At 41.5% G+C, this 16,695-nt stretch overlaps 1 protein-coding gene across 3 annotated transcripts in view; it reads right to left on the reverse strand.

The window, feature by feature from the left end:
- syne2b (spectrin repeat containing, nuclear envelope 2b) overlaps nucleotides 1-16,695 on the reverse strand; it is a 153,543-nt gene that overhangs the window by 109,643 nt on the left and 27,205 nt on the right. For all 3 annotated transcript variants that reach the window (XM_070546924.1, XM_015968900.3, XM_070546923.1), the window contains exons 3-10: nucleotides 12,400-12,461; nucleotides 8,513-8,608; nucleotides 8,357-8,434; nucleotides 7,760-7,852; nucleotides 7,423-7,625; nucleotides 7,057-7,256; nucleotides 6,356-6,456; nucleotides 5,344-5,433 (exon numbers count right to left, since the gene is read on the reverse strand). In XM_070546924.1, the coding sequence (XP_070403025.1) occupies nucleotides 5,344-5,433; nucleotides 6,356-6,456; nucleotides 7,057-7,256; nucleotides 7,423-7,625; nucleotides 7,760-7,852; nucleotides 8,357-8,434; nucleotides 8,513-8,608; nucleotides 12,400-12,461 (923 nt within the window). The remainder of the gene's footprint in view (nucleotides 1-5,343; nucleotides 5,434-6,355; nucleotides 6,457-7,056; nucleotides 7,257-7,422; nucleotides 7,626-7,759; nucleotides 7,853-8,356; nucleotides 8,435-8,512; nucleotides 8,609-12,399; nucleotides 12,462-16,695) is intronic.

Genomic DNA, 16,695 nt, shown 5'->3' on the forward strand with positions numbered 1-16,695 from the left:
TTTTAGGCCAAATCATAGCACTGAGTCTGCACATATTTGTGTGTTAAATGACATTCTGACAGAAACTGATGCTGGTTCCTTTGTTCTGTTACTACTGCTAGACCTATCAGAGGCATTCAATATAGTTGACCATAACATTCTGTTAACTAGGCTGAAATCTTTTGTTGGAGTCACAGGGACTGCGCTAAATTGGTTTCACTCCTATCTGTCTGACAGGAGCTTCAGCATCCACATAGGCGATTGCTCCTCTCCTTTTGTCCCACTCCCCTGGGGGGTTCCCCAGGGCTCTATTCTAGGCCCACTCCTCTTTTCTATTTATATTTCGCCGCTGGGAAATATCATTGCTAAACACGGCCTGCATTATCACATATACGCCGATGACTGTCAAATTTATATGACTTTTAAATCAACTAAGTTCCATTAACCAGCTGTCAGATTGTCTCTCAGAAATGAGAACCTGGCTAGCTTCCAATTTCCTGAAGTTCAATGACAATCAGACTGAGGCCATTCTATTCAAACCAAAACATCATCTGCATACTTCTGCTGCCTTTGATCTCTCCCTCCTAAACCTTAATTCATGTGTGACCAGCCTTGGGGTTAAACTGGATGCTGACTTATCAATGAGTGCACATGTTAATGCCACTGTTCGATCCTGCTTCTTCCAGCTTTGTCGCCTTGCCCGACTAAAGCCCATTCTTAAGAGGCCACACTTAGAATCAATGATTCATGCATTTATCACTTCCAGACTCGATTTTTCCAACTCGGTTCTAATTGGTGTAAATGTATCTGTCCTAAATTGTCTGCAGGAAGTCCAGAATGTTGCAGCCAGATTTCTCTCCAATGCAAATAAACGCTGTCACATCACTCCCATTCTGACGGTTCTACACTGGATTCCTGTGCAATTTCGAATTCAACACAAAGTTCTAACTTTTACTTACAAAGCCCTGAATGGTCTAGCCCCCTTATTCCTCTCAGAGCTGCTCACCCCCTAACCCCCCCCCCCCCCCCCCCCTGTCACTAAGGTCTGCTGATCATCTATTGCTCATAGTCCCTAAAATGAAGTATAAAGCTTGTGGGGAGCGTGCGTTTGCCTTTGCAGCTCCAAGACTTTGGAACGCACTCCCTCTGGTGGTACGCCAGGCTTCTTCACTGGCACAGTTTAAATCCAGCCTGAAGACAAATTTTTTTTATTTGGCTTTTGGTCAATGATTGGTCTTTTATGCTGCGACTCTTCTGTTTTACTGACTTCTGTTTTTATTGACTTCTCTTTTATTGGCTGTTTTATACATTTGTATATTTTTTAGGTGTTACTATTTTATGACAGCTTTTATCTGTGTTTAATGTGTATGTATGTGTATTTTGAATGGCTTTTTAGGTTGAACTCTGTGCAGTGCTTTGGTCAGCTGACATGCTTTTTTTAAATGCGCTATATAAATAAAATTGGATTGGATTGGATTGGAAGGTAGCACGACTCGGGTTGCGAATGACCACAGTCACCAATTCTTTTCATGTGTCTATGTCTATGTATGTCTGATCTCAGAATTGTGCATACTTAAACTCTAATTTCCCTCTGGGAATAATAAAGTATCTTTGAATTGAATTAAATTGAAGGAAGCAGGAATTCACCAAAGTATCGACCAAATCAAAAACTGCTGGAAAGGTAAGTGAATGGATAAAGCGAGAGAATATCGATTAAAAAGACTTAAGGACGTTTGTTTACATTTTTTTTCCAGGGAAAGACAACTCTGCGCATGCTCATTTGAATCTGATTGAATGCTTGGTGTATGTATACTCACGGCATGATCGGATCATGTTCGTTACTGTCAGTGTAAACAGAGATTTGGGATTTCTGATCAACCGAGGTTTGAATTGGATGGGGACGTTTGGTGCATGTGAGCATAGCTACTCATATATAATTTAGCTGTACTAAAAAAAGTTGTAGGAACAACTAATTTGGAAAATCTGAAATCTCAAAAGTCAATAAGTTTAGCTAAAATCTTATTTCTGTAGAAATTATTTGTTGGCTTTTACACTGTACACTACCAAAACCCATCCCACGCCACTGTCAGGGTTAGAGGTGTTATTCCAGATGTGTGAGAGGATTGGTGAAGTGTCCAGTTCTGGTCCTTCAGAGCAACCATCCAGTATGTTTTCGGCCCTTTTCCAATCCTTGCACTTTCTCCTTCGATTGTGCGCTCTTGTCCAGGGACGTGAGTGCTTAGGTATCCTGATTCTCAAGTGTGGAAGTTGACCACGCCCCCTTTGCACCCTTGACCTGCACTTTTCCAAAATCTGCATCGATGCAGACTTTAGCAAAGTGTATTACCCACAATCCATTGCTGCATGGAAACATTGAGAAGGAAACAGAGCAATGGTTCGGGCGCCCTTTCTGATAAGTAAAACTGTCAAAATATTACTGACTTTATTATTGTGTACATATATGATCCCGATGTATCTGTTGGAAAGATGCATTACATGTCTGTTTTTGGTAAGTATTGCTATTGATAATGGTGCTGGTGTGTATTTCTGGACACATGTCAGCAATATAAATACTTATTTTAATGTAATCCAGTAGAGATTCACAGACTGCAGAGTCAACAATAACATGTTAATGTGAACAAGAGATTTTCCCCTTCTGGTCAGGAAAAATAAAAAAGAGCAATGTTTACGGAAATCAAATCTTCAATTGTAGAACCAAATTTGTATCATTTCCTCTTTTACCCCAATGAAATTATATTGATCCATGCTCTGAATGTTTGACAAAGTTTTAATGTGAACAACAATAAACATAATTTTTTGTCAAATAATTGTTTGAAAGTTAAAGAGACATCACACAGTTTTTGCCATTAATCTCTGGAATAATCGAAAGGTTGTTGAAGCTGAATTAAAAGATGCCCAGTTGCTGAAAAATATTGGCAGCTTTCTCAGGTCTAAAACACATGGAGCGGGTCTAAGTCTCTGGGCGACGCCATAGTAGACACCATGCTTCCTTCTGTGGGAGCCCGTGAGGACAAAACACATTTACTGATTTGTAACAAGCGGTTACAAAACTTTCACCATTCATAAAAGTTGTTGTCTTTCACATTTACCTCTTTGCTCAGTGCCGGTGGTGAACGAGAGTCTGATGTGCTTGTTATTTTGTTGGAGGTTGCAGTCCCAGGGATTTTTTAACCTACTGGTCATCCGTTGGTAAGGTCTTACTCAAACACAAGAATACTGCCTTTCGGTATGTACTGCCCCTATCGCCAGGGAAAATACTCGCTGTCACTTTAATAAAGCTTTTTAAAAAGTAGCACAAGCAGTGATTGGCCTCCTGGCATGCGTCGTGGTCGATGATGCAATGCTCGCTGCACTAATTTGGCAACTATTTGCTAACTTGTGTACACTCTCGTAGGGTGCAGTGCGAGTATTGCAAGCTCTTCAAAAGCCTGTTATTCGCCTGCTGATGAAAATCAGGTGCGTGGAAGCAAAGGAATCCCAAAGTGTGCTGGACGGTGGCCCTCAAGGATCAGTGTTGGACACCCCTCTGTCATGATCTGTGCTGCATTACCATCTCTGCGGAGTGTTGTTTGCAGGTGGGTGTGTCTGGAGAGCCCAGCTGCGCCAAATCAGCTCATCAGCGATCAGGGGATTTAAGGAGCAGCTGGACATCTCACCAGTGCCAGATGATACTCAGTCTTGGGTAGTTTCTAGCCCTCCTTTTGACCTTCTTGAAACAATTTTAGAATTTGTTCGGCCGCCTGTTCCTGCCCTTCTGGCAGTTAACCTGCTCTGCCCTCCTGATTCCTCCAGGTTCCAGTCATCTGTTCATCTCCACTCTCTGCTATATCTCCGGAACCATCAACAACATTCCAGTCCTGCCGTCTGCCCCTGATCGCCAGCTCTCCATCACCCGCCTATCCACCTGCAGCTCCTCGGTCTCCCCATCCAGCCAGGTCTGACTAAACCCCCCTCTGTATACCCGGATCTTCCAGGAAACAGTAAGCCTTTTTATTTCTCCATCATCGTCTCACGTTGATCCAGACTCTGACCTCTCTTCCTCTCTCAGACCCCCACGGATCCCTCCAGTCCTGCAGAAGCTTCGTCTACCTCTAACATTCAAAAATAAATCATTTAAACTTATCTTCTGTTTCTCGGTGGTGATTCTTCATGTCGTGGGTCAAGAAAATACCCTCAATCATGACACCCTCTATTCCCAGTTCATGTGGCAGAATGACAGGAAGTGCATTACTGTCCTCTAGGCTGATCTAGATTTCTAGAACTGATCTGATGCATTAATTGTCACACTTAAATCTGTCACAAGTTGAAAGAGAAAAGGAACAATCCACAGAGCTTCGGTTTGAAGAGATGATGCAGCAAAACAAGCCAAACAAACACACCCATGGTGCTCTTTGGATTTATCCCTAAAAGAACAGGACAGACTGGTTTGATCCAGCAAGACCAGTCATGATACGTTCCACCATTTGATCTAAAGGAAACAAATCGTTTAACTAGAGATAGAAAAATAAATCAGTGACTAAATAAATAAAAACTTAAATACTGTTGCTGCTAAATGTACCGTAAGAATCGTTAAACTGGTAGACCAACAAGCATGGGCTGTACCCTTGTTCTTCACAAATATACAGTCATGAAGAATACGGTGCATTGTTTCAGTAATCCAGTTTAGACTGAGAGACCATCTAAAGGCTCAGGAACACTTAGCAGGTGTTCTGGATTCATCAGCTCATTAGAGTCTAGATTGTGGAACCTTTTACAATATCCTGATTGAGATTTAGACTTTGGGGTTTTTATACAGTGTAAGCCATAGTCATCACAATTATAACAAACGAAGGCTGAAATATCAGGCTGTGGATGTCGTTAGAAACTAAACTAACGTAGAAACGTCTTTAACATTCAAGCATATATCTGTAAACAGAGACCCGTAGCTGCATCACGTAAACCAGTTCTGGTTGTAATAATGTTGGATATAAGAATATATATTATTAGGGTGTTTATTATGGGATGTAATAATGTTAGAATTTAAGATCAAACACTCCCTCATGTTTTAGGAAAACATTTATTTAAGTTTTTTTTTCTCTTAAGTTCAGTTTCCCTCTCAGTGAGACAGAAAGGTTTTCTACCTGCTAGGGTTGATCGTCCTTAACTGTCTCATTACTCAGACCAAGAGCTCTGCATGTGAGCCCAGAGCCAGATACACATGTTTGCTCACTTGTCTGCAGCTTTTCTGAAAATGTCACTGAAAAGTCACATTTACTTTTCCTCGGTCACCATCTGATTAGTGGAAAACAGAGTGAAAAGGAGCTTAAAGGAAAAGAAAAGTGAGACAGAAGAGAGCAGGGGTACCTGTCGAAGAGGTGAAGCAGAAACAGCAGGTGTGTAGTGGACAGGTAGACGGATGGGTGAGGCACTTTTGGGAGGAGTCAGGTACTGAGTCTGGGGAAGGAGAGAGGGGGTGAGTGGTTGGGGGAGGCGATGGAAGTAAAGACAAAAAGGATTGAAAGCACAGGAAAAACTCCTGCAGGGGTCGGCAGCTACGCGTGGCTCGCTTTTGTTTAAATGAACTAGAAACAAATCTGCAGCTTTTCTCGATCGTTTACAACGAAACCTCCAGTTTTCACAGATCCAAAACTTTACTCTAGCTGCACCTGTACCTTTATGATGTCAGAATGAACCAAATGAGTTTCACAGTGAAACTAAGAGCTCACGCTCCGATGGGTTTCTGCAGCTTCCTGACACGCACGTTTAATGGAAATCACTTTAAAAGCAGGGCGTGGTTTTCATACCTGTAAATGTCTCGAGTTAAGCCATCAAGAGCAATATAATAATAATAATAATAATGTATATTATATACTGTATATAATATAAATAATAATAAATAATGCCACTAATGAAAGGCTGGTACTTTAGGAAGTAGCAGATTTTAAATTCATAAACAACAACCTGATTTAAATATTTTGTGTTTGCTTTTATGCAAATTGGTATTATTGTGCAACGTAAAGCTTCTTTATTTGAATGTGTAACTTGTTTTACTAATTTTCTGCAGTAGCTGCATAGTTCTGCACACTTTTCTGTTTGGCTGAAATTGTAAAGGTTGGAAAAACTGGATTTTTGGGCCTCGATACAAATTCTGTTTACTAGAAGAGACGGTTCGAGTTGTAAAGGTTGCACACCCCTTTGCCAACAGATAGAAACACTAGAAACTACAGAAGATTTGACAGAAAATAGGCTGGATTTTGAATATTAAACACTGAAATATTTAGTGGAGATGGGGACAATCAGGAAGCAGATCACAATCTGGGATGTAAAAACTGATTAGACGTTCTTTTGCAGGATGATTTAGTTGGAAACTACAAACCTGCATCTCCTCGTCCGACTCCGGCGTGTCTCTGGAGTACTGAAGGAACTGAGCCACGTAGGTCATGATGGACTTTTCATCAGGGTCTCGAACATCCACATCTGTGTCAACATCACAATCCTGCATCATCAACCCTCCAGTAAAGATTCAAACCAACCTAAAAGCATGCTGCTGCTGCTGCTGAGTAAAGCTGAACCTGAGAAACATCCACTAATGAAGCACCGGGCAGAACGAATCAAACACACGAGGGTTTGTTAGGAAACCAGTCAGCAAACCATTTGGTCGTCATCTGACTCGTCGTCATCACCCTTGGGCTCATGAAGCATTTCCCAGTTACAGCTTTTATTCATTCCTATTTAGTCTATAATTAAGTCTTGGAGAAAATTGACTACATCTATTTTTAAGGTGCATTTCACACAAATAAGCTTTAAAATATATGAAAAAACCTGCATGCTAGGGTAGAAGATTGATAATGGATCATACAGTGTTTGTATGACTGCATTTTAAATTGGACACCTGAAATCTGTTTACTTTGTTAAAATCGAATCAAAGTAAATCTGAAAATTCAAATTAAATGACAAATAAATGAAATTGTCAACATTTTCTGCAAATGATGTCTTTAAAGTAAATAAGTCATGATTGAATATTCAAACATCAGTTTTCCTGATTGCTGTTCAGCTCCACACATCAGAAATACTCGCCATCAGGCTCCAGCAGCTTGGGGATCCGCAGCTCCTTCTCTGCGATGTGAAAGGCTTCTTCCAGGTTCTGCTTGTTGCTTCTGGTTCTGGCTTTCGACAAATCCACCAGGTCGGGTCGCAGAGCACACAGGATGGCCAGGAACACCACCCCGCTCCTCCAGCTCGCCTTAAAGTCTTTAACGTTTATTGTGCAGCCAGCTCTACGGAAACAAGTCCAGTTTAATGCACTTACAGGATTCCTCTCAAATGTTAATCAGTCAAAATGCTTTTATACAACCGAGGAGATCCTCATTTTGTCATTTTATTTCCACAACACAATGGCGAACACCATGACATCATGTGTAGATGCTTTGTTTGAACCCTTACCTGTGGCACTGCTCTCGCACCCAGAGCAGCAGGGCCTTCTTGGCAGAAACCCTGAAGCGGCTATGCAGCGGTGAGCCTCTGCGCGGGACCGGACTGCTGCTTGCTGAGCGGCTGGACAGCGTGGAGCGGGAGTCCAGACTGGCCAAAGACTCCATGGACGACTGGCGAGAATCAAATGAGAGGCTGCTTGCCAACTCCTCAATCTAGGAGATGAGGCACAAATGTCTGCCTTGAGAGTGTGTCGCTGGCTCAAGTCAGGGGAAAAGCAGCATCTATGGTACAGCGGCCTCCACCTGCAGAAAGGTGAGTGAACTAAGGACCCCTAGAGTAAACTCACATGATACTGCAGAATGATCGTCCATATGAGGCCCAGGATGATTGACGGTTTTCCATCGATGATGTCAGGAATGTTGATGTTGACTAATTTGATCTGGAAAAGGGCAGAACGTTTCACAAAGCCTCTACAAGGACTCTTAAGGCCTGCAGCTGATTGGCCCAGCGGTTCTGAGATCATTCTGTTCTGATGATGCTTTACACACAATCGTTAGTTAACTGTAATAGGGAGGCTGCAAGTTCAAGCCCCGCCTGTCGCAGGGTCCTCAGACATGACTGAATCGCCCTAGCCTGCTGGCGGTGGTCGGAACATGGTGGCGCCTTTGTCAGTGTAGTTCACCACCAGCGAGTGAATGTGTGTGAATTAGTGGATGGCAGGTGTGCTGTAAAGTGCCTAGAGGGGTTACAGAACCCTGAAAGGTGCTACATAAAATACAGGCCATTTAGTACTATTACAACCACTGCTTCCACTAGAACTGCTACTAACAATAAAAAGAAGAATTAATTCTAAAAACTTCATGAATGAAAATCTTGTGTTGCATTTCAAAATGTTTCTGTTTTCAGCAACAGTTTGTGCTCGACATCAACCGTTGGATTTTACCGATTTTTTTTTCAGGAAGGAGAGCGCCTTCTCGATGTTACTCCTGTGCTGAAACATTCCCTTGCCTCTGTCCCGACTCTGGAAAACAAAACCAACAGGTCAGCCACCCGGATCATCACAGCTGCTGGTTGTCAGGGGAACCCCCGCGGTACTCACTATGTGCTGGCCACTCATCACCTCCAAAAGGTCCAGGAGCTTGGAGCCATCACGGAAATCACTGAACAGATCTGCTACCAAACATGGTGGTCTCCTCTGTTACAACACACACACACACACACACACACACACACACACACACACACACACACACACACACACGCACGCACGCACACACGCACGCACACACACATACACACACACACACAGACACACGCACGCACACACGCACGCACGCACGCACGCACACACGCACACACACACACACACACACACACACACACACACACACACACACACACACACACACACACACACACACACACACACACACACACACAGGTCATTTAGTTTACGTACAACCAGGAGCTCACACTCCACCACCACCAACACTCTACAGCTCAGCAGATCTACAAAAGCAGATAAAATGCATCCACCTACCTGGTAAGTGGATGTTCTACTAGTATCTCTTTGCTGCTGTTATAATTTCAACACACATCAGGATTAATCTGTTAAACAACATTTTATAATAACAACTTAGCTCAGAGAGGAATCTGTGTGACATCTTTAATTTGCACGGCTCAGAGACACCGCTCTTGTGACGTCTGATAAAAATCGATTGGTTAGACTGTACAGATGTGAAAGGACGGCCTGTTAGAAATGTCTCAGAAGATGTTGTTTAGAAGAAAAGAAATATGCAGAAAATGATCACCGGAATAAAAATTCTGTTTTTGACGTCTGAGACCTTTCGTATTCTCGTAAACAGAAACTTTTAGATGCTTCCTTTTAAATACTTTCCTTTCTACTGTGAATGTCGAGTTTCCCGTTTAATGATGTCAGTGCAGTTAATTCAGTGTAGCGCCCTGTTTCAAATGGATGCATTTTTCCTATGTTGTTAATAATTAAATCTTCAAACTGTCAAAGTGGAACCTGAAGCTTCAACAAAGACGACTTAACATTGGAGACCAGGTAAATGGTGAGTTCTGATGAGCCACCTCTCAGTCCTTTACTGGCAGATAATCTGGTCCTGGGATTAAATAGGCCTAGTGGTGCCTAGTGGGGGGTAATCTGTTGCTGTCAATCTGTATGAACTTTGCAGATATATTTAAGTACAGAAGCCCACCCCCCACCACCACCATCCCAACTCCACTCCACTGCTGTCACGTTCATATCCATGGCTGATGTCCAGCTAATAGAGGTGAAGAAGAACAAAGAGAATGGATTCATGTCAGTTCAGAGACTTTGGAAGTGTCTCTGACTCAGATTGGTTTATTTTTCATTAACCCGAGCTGTTGACTGTTTAAATGTTAATGCAGTGAAGTGCTTCCACTGCATTTAGGTAATTCTTCTTTTCTCATCTCATGTCCGTTGTAATCCTGCGTAGGGATGGGTACCGTATTCGGTACTTTTTAAGGCACCAACCGAATTCTGTGGTACCAAGGACCGATCCACGTGATATGAATGGTGCCCTGTTTCAGTACCATTGAGGTCAGTGCCTGATTTCCCAAGATAGACAGCAGCGCATGCGCAAGAGCGTTATGTCGTCAGTCGCTGCTGGCCAGCTGTAAACAGAGCTAGCAGCAAGGCAGAAAGAATGCGCTCTAAAGTTTGGTTCTACTTCACTAAATGCGATGGGTGACTGGGTAGTGACGACAACATTGACAACGTTCTAAGTGAGTTATTGATGTTTTAATCTGATCCAGCAGGTAAATAAACTGTTTAATATAATGTTAGCTTGATCCTTTAGCTTCCGTTGTTACCAGGTAATGTTCCTCCTTGGAAATCAATAATTTGGTCTTACGAGTAGAAAAAAAACAGCTGTTGAGGTCAAAGGTTCTCATACTGAAGAATTTTGTACAATACTACTATGGTAATATACAGTTAGTAGGTTTTTTTTAATCATGATATTTATGAAATATGGTTACATATTGAGAAGAAAATATATATTAATTAAAAAAGAAAATTAAGTAATTATTAAACACTCTAAAGTATCAAACATTGGTACCATTAAGTACCGGTAGCAATTCCTTGGTACCGGGAATTGGTATCAAATCGATTCAAATTTGAAAGGTATTCCCAATCCTGTGGAGTATTAGATCTATGATCCAGTCAAATTTCTGATATGAAATGGGACTTTGTTCTCCATCTGTTAGGACCTGCAGCTCACTCCTACCCTGACTTCACACTAGAGGCACCAACAGCCCAGAATGGAACAGCGGAACATCGCTGCATCAAGTAAAATCTGTTATAGTTCAAACAGGCTGCGACGCAGAAAATTTCAGACGTGTCCCAGAAGCAACTCGCCATGCCGCTAAACATAGGATTGGGTTATATTTTTGCCACCAGCTGCTTCAGGGACATGTCCATTTCCACAATTAACATAGATCTAGACAGGGAATCACACAAACGTAATTTTCAAATAAAAGGGTATTGCAGTGATGCAATTTCATATTTATGTAGATTACACCAATACAAGTGACCTGTGGGCTTATTACTTGCAGCATCTTTTGAGAACAGTGTGTTTTTCATGGCTTTAATCCTGGCAGTGGAGAGGAACAACATTATACACGATAACAAACATGATCTCCCTCTTCTTCTTTTTGCTTTAATGGCATAAACAAACCACGTCTCGAGGGATTTTGTGGCCTTACGAGTCTGGCAAGGAGGAGGATGGAGAAGCCGCTCTGGTGCTTCTGGTGAGGATTGGCGCACAGCGCAACACGTGAGTAAACCGTTATGCTGCCATTCCACACCGCTGAAGCGTCCAGTGAGAAGTTGTGGTTAAAGCTACTAAAGCAAATCTACCAAACAAGTTCGGTTTGGAAAGCAAACACAGCCATGGAACAATCGTTCCTCCCCTCGAGTATCTTTCCGTCTGCCGAAACCAGAAACCCACATTGCCAGAGGAAACAAGATAGTGCTAAACACCAGCTGCCGCTTTTTAAATGTAAAAATCTTTTGTTGTCTGTGACTTCAAATGGTGTTTTTATTTCTGGGACTCTGGTAGTTTGTCCTAAAGTTGAAGTGGTAGCAGCCGGCTGTTTCTCCTTGTCTGATGCTATTGAGCGGAGAACCTCTAACCCCCGTGGTTCTCTGTTGCTAAATGCAGGAGTGCATAATGTGTGGAGGACCCAGGGAAGTGTGGCACTTTAAAGCTGCTTTCCAGAGTTTTCCCCTTTCAGAAATCCTGGATGATTTGTCAGAAATCCGTAAAAGTGATTATCTTACCGTGAACTGTGATGTACTGTCAGCAATACGTCTTTTTTTTTTTTTGCTAACCACGCCCCCTGCTCCGCAGAGCTCCGTGCAATAGGAAACTGAGCGCCGACCAGAACTAACCAACAGCGTTAGACTACCGCTTGTACGCTTCACATTTAAGGAATACCTGGGCTGATGAACCTGGGTTGGTGAACTTTTCACGGACAAGAAAGTCTCTAAAATATAAATATATGAGAACACAACATGACATGAGAATAATACTCATAAAACAGCGTGGTTTAGCTGTTTGTCGCTACAGAAGCACATTTATAAACAGAAACATGAAGTCGCCATCTTAAAAAAACAGAGCAACAGACTTTTTGTGTGATATGCTTGTCAGCCACTAGATGGTGCCATCGGATAAGAGAAATACTCTGGAAAGAAGCTTTAATGAGACCGACAACTAGATGGACCAATTGCTTTTGGTCCGAAACGTGTTATTGGTGGAATTAAATGTATTTGTTATTTTTTAATCTCCACATCATATTTTATAGCTGTATTATGTAAGAATGTTGTTAATGGGCATGAAAAAATTGTTTTAAGCTAATTTGTTTTCCAAAATGGTTATTACAGCTTCAAGTAGTTTGGTTTCCTCACGTCGACAAACAGTCTCCTCCTTTAGGTCTCACCTTTGCCAGCTGAGCGTTGACCCAGTTGGTGAAGGTCCTCTTCTGGATCTGTTCCTGTTCCACTGTTAAAACATGAAACCATGTCAGTTTAATTCTTTTACCCCATCATTAGACAGCCACTGAGACAAAAGCATCTGATGAGCAGGCTGAACTAGCTGCTCTGGTGCATGTGTCATCCTCCTTCCTACCATTACATGTTCAAACTGTTTCTTTGTTTTGTGTCACGTGGCTGAGGCCACCTCCACCCAGACCCACAGAAAGGAGTCGTCTCCTCACATCAAACCCATACCAGGTGATACTTCCTGCTCACCTGACTATGCTCAGGTGAAAGTTTTCACAATGACAAAGAAGGTTCTGTGTGAAAGTGACTTTATCATCATGGCAACTAAAACCATTCACAAGCCGGTTATGGAATAAGTGTGTGTGTGTGAAAGTCACAGCTGGTTCACCAATTGTTTCCTTAAAGATCTCCAGGTAAGAACATCCAGCTGAGATGATTCTCTCAGAGTCTGGAAATTTTAAATGAATGTCAGATTGTCAAATAAAGTTCAAACTCCATCATCTATAGAACTGGTCAGTGCAGATTGACTGTTTCTGTAACCCCAGTAGGAGAAATAAACACTAATCTGTACCAAGCTGATTCTTATTTATTCTAAATTGCTGTTTTAATCCACAGAAAAAGCCTGAAATACTTTATAAATCCCACGATGAGAGCAGAAATCAATTGTTAAAGCCATTTCTGACAAATCATTTTAACTATTAATATATTCAACAAAGTCGCATCAAATAACCAAAAGATACATATTAATTACATTTTTTTCTGTGCATTTATTCATGGTAAAGAATGTGTGAGGAATAACGTCTGCGACGGTTCTGACCCAACCCGACCAGACAGCAGCAGGTAGACTCAGCAACCAGTTTTCTCCAACATTTCTCTGTTTTTTCTAAAAGTCAGAATGCTGTTTTTCCTGTCTGGATATCATATCCTCCGCTTTCCGTTAACAAGCGCGCGATCTTTGTTCTGTTTTTGTTTTTGAAGTGTCAGTTTTGAGCAGAAAGCCACAACTGAACACATTAAATTTGGCTTTTTTAATGAAAGCATAATAAGACTAAAGTTGAAAGCCTAAATTGACTATCATTTGAACCACTATGGTACTAGTAATCCCTTAGTGACATTTAGGCTGTGTTAATCCAAACTTAAGGAAAAAACTCTGATATGTTGGACTTGCATCACCTGGTTTAAACCTGACATCATCTAGAGACATCCCTACATTTATCAGCATAGCTCCGCGTTTTACTCAGCAGCCCTCAGGGCCACAAACACAAAATCAACGGAATCAACGGTTTCTGCAAAATCTAATGTTGGTTGACATGGCAAGAAGATCCAGTCAGCCTTGATCTCTGGATTTCCTGGAAGTGCTGCGTTATTCTGCCACTGGTGACATTAATCAGTAGTAGTAGTTAGTAAAAAACACAGAATTCCATGGAAAAACAACTACGGTATAGGATTCTACAATAATGGTGAACTTAAATGCTTGTAACATCAGCGGCCTTCAGACTCTCAGGTCTTGGCTGGGCACAGCCTAGCCGTTAGCTCATCAGTCCTGCTGGATGTGAAGAAAATATCTCTCCAAACTGGTCGTTCAGGCAGCCAGCCTCAACTGCCAGACAATCCTTCAAAGCTATGTAACACAAAGTGTTCATTATTATAGTCTGTCAATCAAGACAAACAGGGAGGAGCCAGTTTATGATTGGCGGAGTAATACACACTCCTGTGCTCACATTAGCTAAGTCGCGTCTGGTGAGCCAATATCCAGGAAAACTAAACGATGTTTGAAAGTCAGCCGATGGTTCTGCTGGTCACACCCGCTGTCTTGATTGACAGACTTTCTACTGAAAAGGGTCATTATGAACTAAATCAGCCAACAGAAAAATTGCTGCTAGGAAATCAAAACTCACTTAGTGAAAAATAAATCTTGTAATTAAAAAACTGACAGATTTGGATAAAAAGGTCTCAATAATCATTTGCATTATTGGGGGAAAATGACATCTGAAATAAGGTTTTACTAATGAGCACATTTTAAAGAGTTAAAAAAATGCATTATTATTGAGATTAGATGTTTACTTTAAGAGACAATGTGTCATTTTTACCATAAATCTCTGGAAATATCCATCAAAATGTTGTTGAAAATGAATTAAATGATGCCCAGTTGTTGAAATTTTTGGCGGCTTCACAACATATAACCATAAAAATTGGTTTAAAATACATGGAAGCAAGTCTTCTTCTCAGATTTGCAACAAACGGTTACAAAATGTTCGCCATTCATAAACGTTTTACACATTTACCTCTTCACTTGTAGTCAGTGACGATGTGCTTGTCATTTTGCTGGAGTTTTCCTGGGATTTTTGACCCTAACTGCTATCTGTTGGTTAGGTCTTACTCAAACACAAAAACACAGCTTGTTTGCAATGATTTAGTTATGTACTGCCCCCTATTGCAAGGGAAAATATACATTGTCAAGTTAACATTATGTTATTTCAACATGTCATTGTCTAGTACTTATAGATAAATATTTCATGGAGTATTATTTAGTTATTTAATTTTGAACACGTTGGAATTCCATAGAAAAGCTACATTTACATGTGCCGAATGTTCCCTATCCCCTATTCAAATCTTGATTGATCATGAATCCCACATCTCTTTCATATGGACTCTAACGGAATTGATCCGATCGTGCCGTGAGTATACATGCACCAAGCCTCCAGTCAGATTAACCCGCTCAGGCTGAAAATAAGTTTTGATAAAAGCACAAACAACCTTCAGTCCTTCAGGGGTACTTCTGAGTTTAAAAAATGCTCATGAAATACATATGTGGAGTACCCAGGTAGGTAGGTTTTACCGTTGCTAATCTGCAACGCCTGCCTCCACAGGGTTAAATAGGGTGAGCATGTGCAGAGTTGTCTTTCCCAGAATAAAATTTTAAACAAACACTATCTTGTCCCCACGTCTTTCTGCTAGCATTTTATTTTCTTGTTCTCTAGCTTTGTCCATTGACTTGCGTTTTTCCCCGTGATGGACCTTCTTCACACTTATACCTGTGTGCTTTTGGTTTTACTGATCGCTTCTCCTAAGCTGCAAGATCAGCGGTACGTAACGCCACTGCTCCTCCGCCACAGGAGAGGAGAGCAGGATAACTCCTGTTTACCTCCCGCCGTGTTTTTGACCCTTCCTGAGCAGCAGAAAAACGTCAGGCTGAAGCTGGACACATGCACAGTGGGCAACAATCCGAACGAGTGTGTACATGCACGTCAATCGGAATGATGATCGGACAAAGCCACTCTTTCAATCGGGCCGTGTCAGATCAGAATATTCCAGTTGACATGTTTACATGAAGAATGTTTGATCTGATATCCAGATCCAATGACTTGTGCCCATTTAAACGTAGCTGGTGTTACCGCCACCTCCACTGGTACAGAGATGCTTTATGGTTCTTTGAAGCCATTAAACAATTAAACTGCTTCAATTCCAAGATGTATTCATCTGATGTTTATGTTGAGCTGTTTTGCAGATTCTGTAATTTAATCAGAGGTAACATGTTTATATGTTGAATGTAGATAGGGGGGTTCAAATCTGAGGTTCAATCAATAAGAAGTATAAAAATAACTTTGCATAACGTGTTTCTGTCCTCGAGGCATTAAAGAAACGGGTATCATCCACTGCATCATCTTCTCTCGTTTTAAGCAAACAGCCTGGAGCAAATCTGGGTTTTACCTGAGTTTTAACAGAGGCAATTACTGTTAATCATTAAAACATTTGTTTTTTTACATGTTTGTTTCACTCTCTAAGTTCTACATGATCGATCTTTACTAGTGAACTTCAGAGAACATTTAGGATAATACTCACCCATGGTGGGATTGGTCAGCTAAGTCAGTTCATCAGTAATGTTCCCAGATCAACAACTTCTGATGAACACCAGTAAAAGCCTGGCTTAGCACACGCTGCAGCTCCAGGTTTAGCAGTGGAGCCTATGCTGAGAAAGCTGATAGGACACTGGACTGACTCTGATTCTGGTTTAACCAGTTAAAAGTCTTCATTTCCAGCCTGAGGGAAAGCAGGTGAGATGAAGACTTTGGGCTCCACCTCCTTTGATGTCTGAGTCAGAGACTACAGAAGACCTGCCTAAACATGACAAGCAACACGCTAGTTCCCCTTTAGCATCTTTGGCACATCTTGCAATAGAAAATGTTCAATGTATGCTAGTGCTAACCTACATAAGCAGCCCTACAACTTGGTGT

This window comes from Nothobranchius furzeri, chromosome 18, assembly GCF_043380555.1.
Source record: "Nothobranchius furzeri strain GRZ-AD chromosome 18, NfurGRZ-RIMD1, whole genome shotgun sequence".
Taxonomy (NCBI): Eukaryota; Metazoa; Chordata; class Actinopteri; order Cyprinodontiformes; family Nothobranchiidae; genus Nothobranchius; species Nothobranchius furzeri.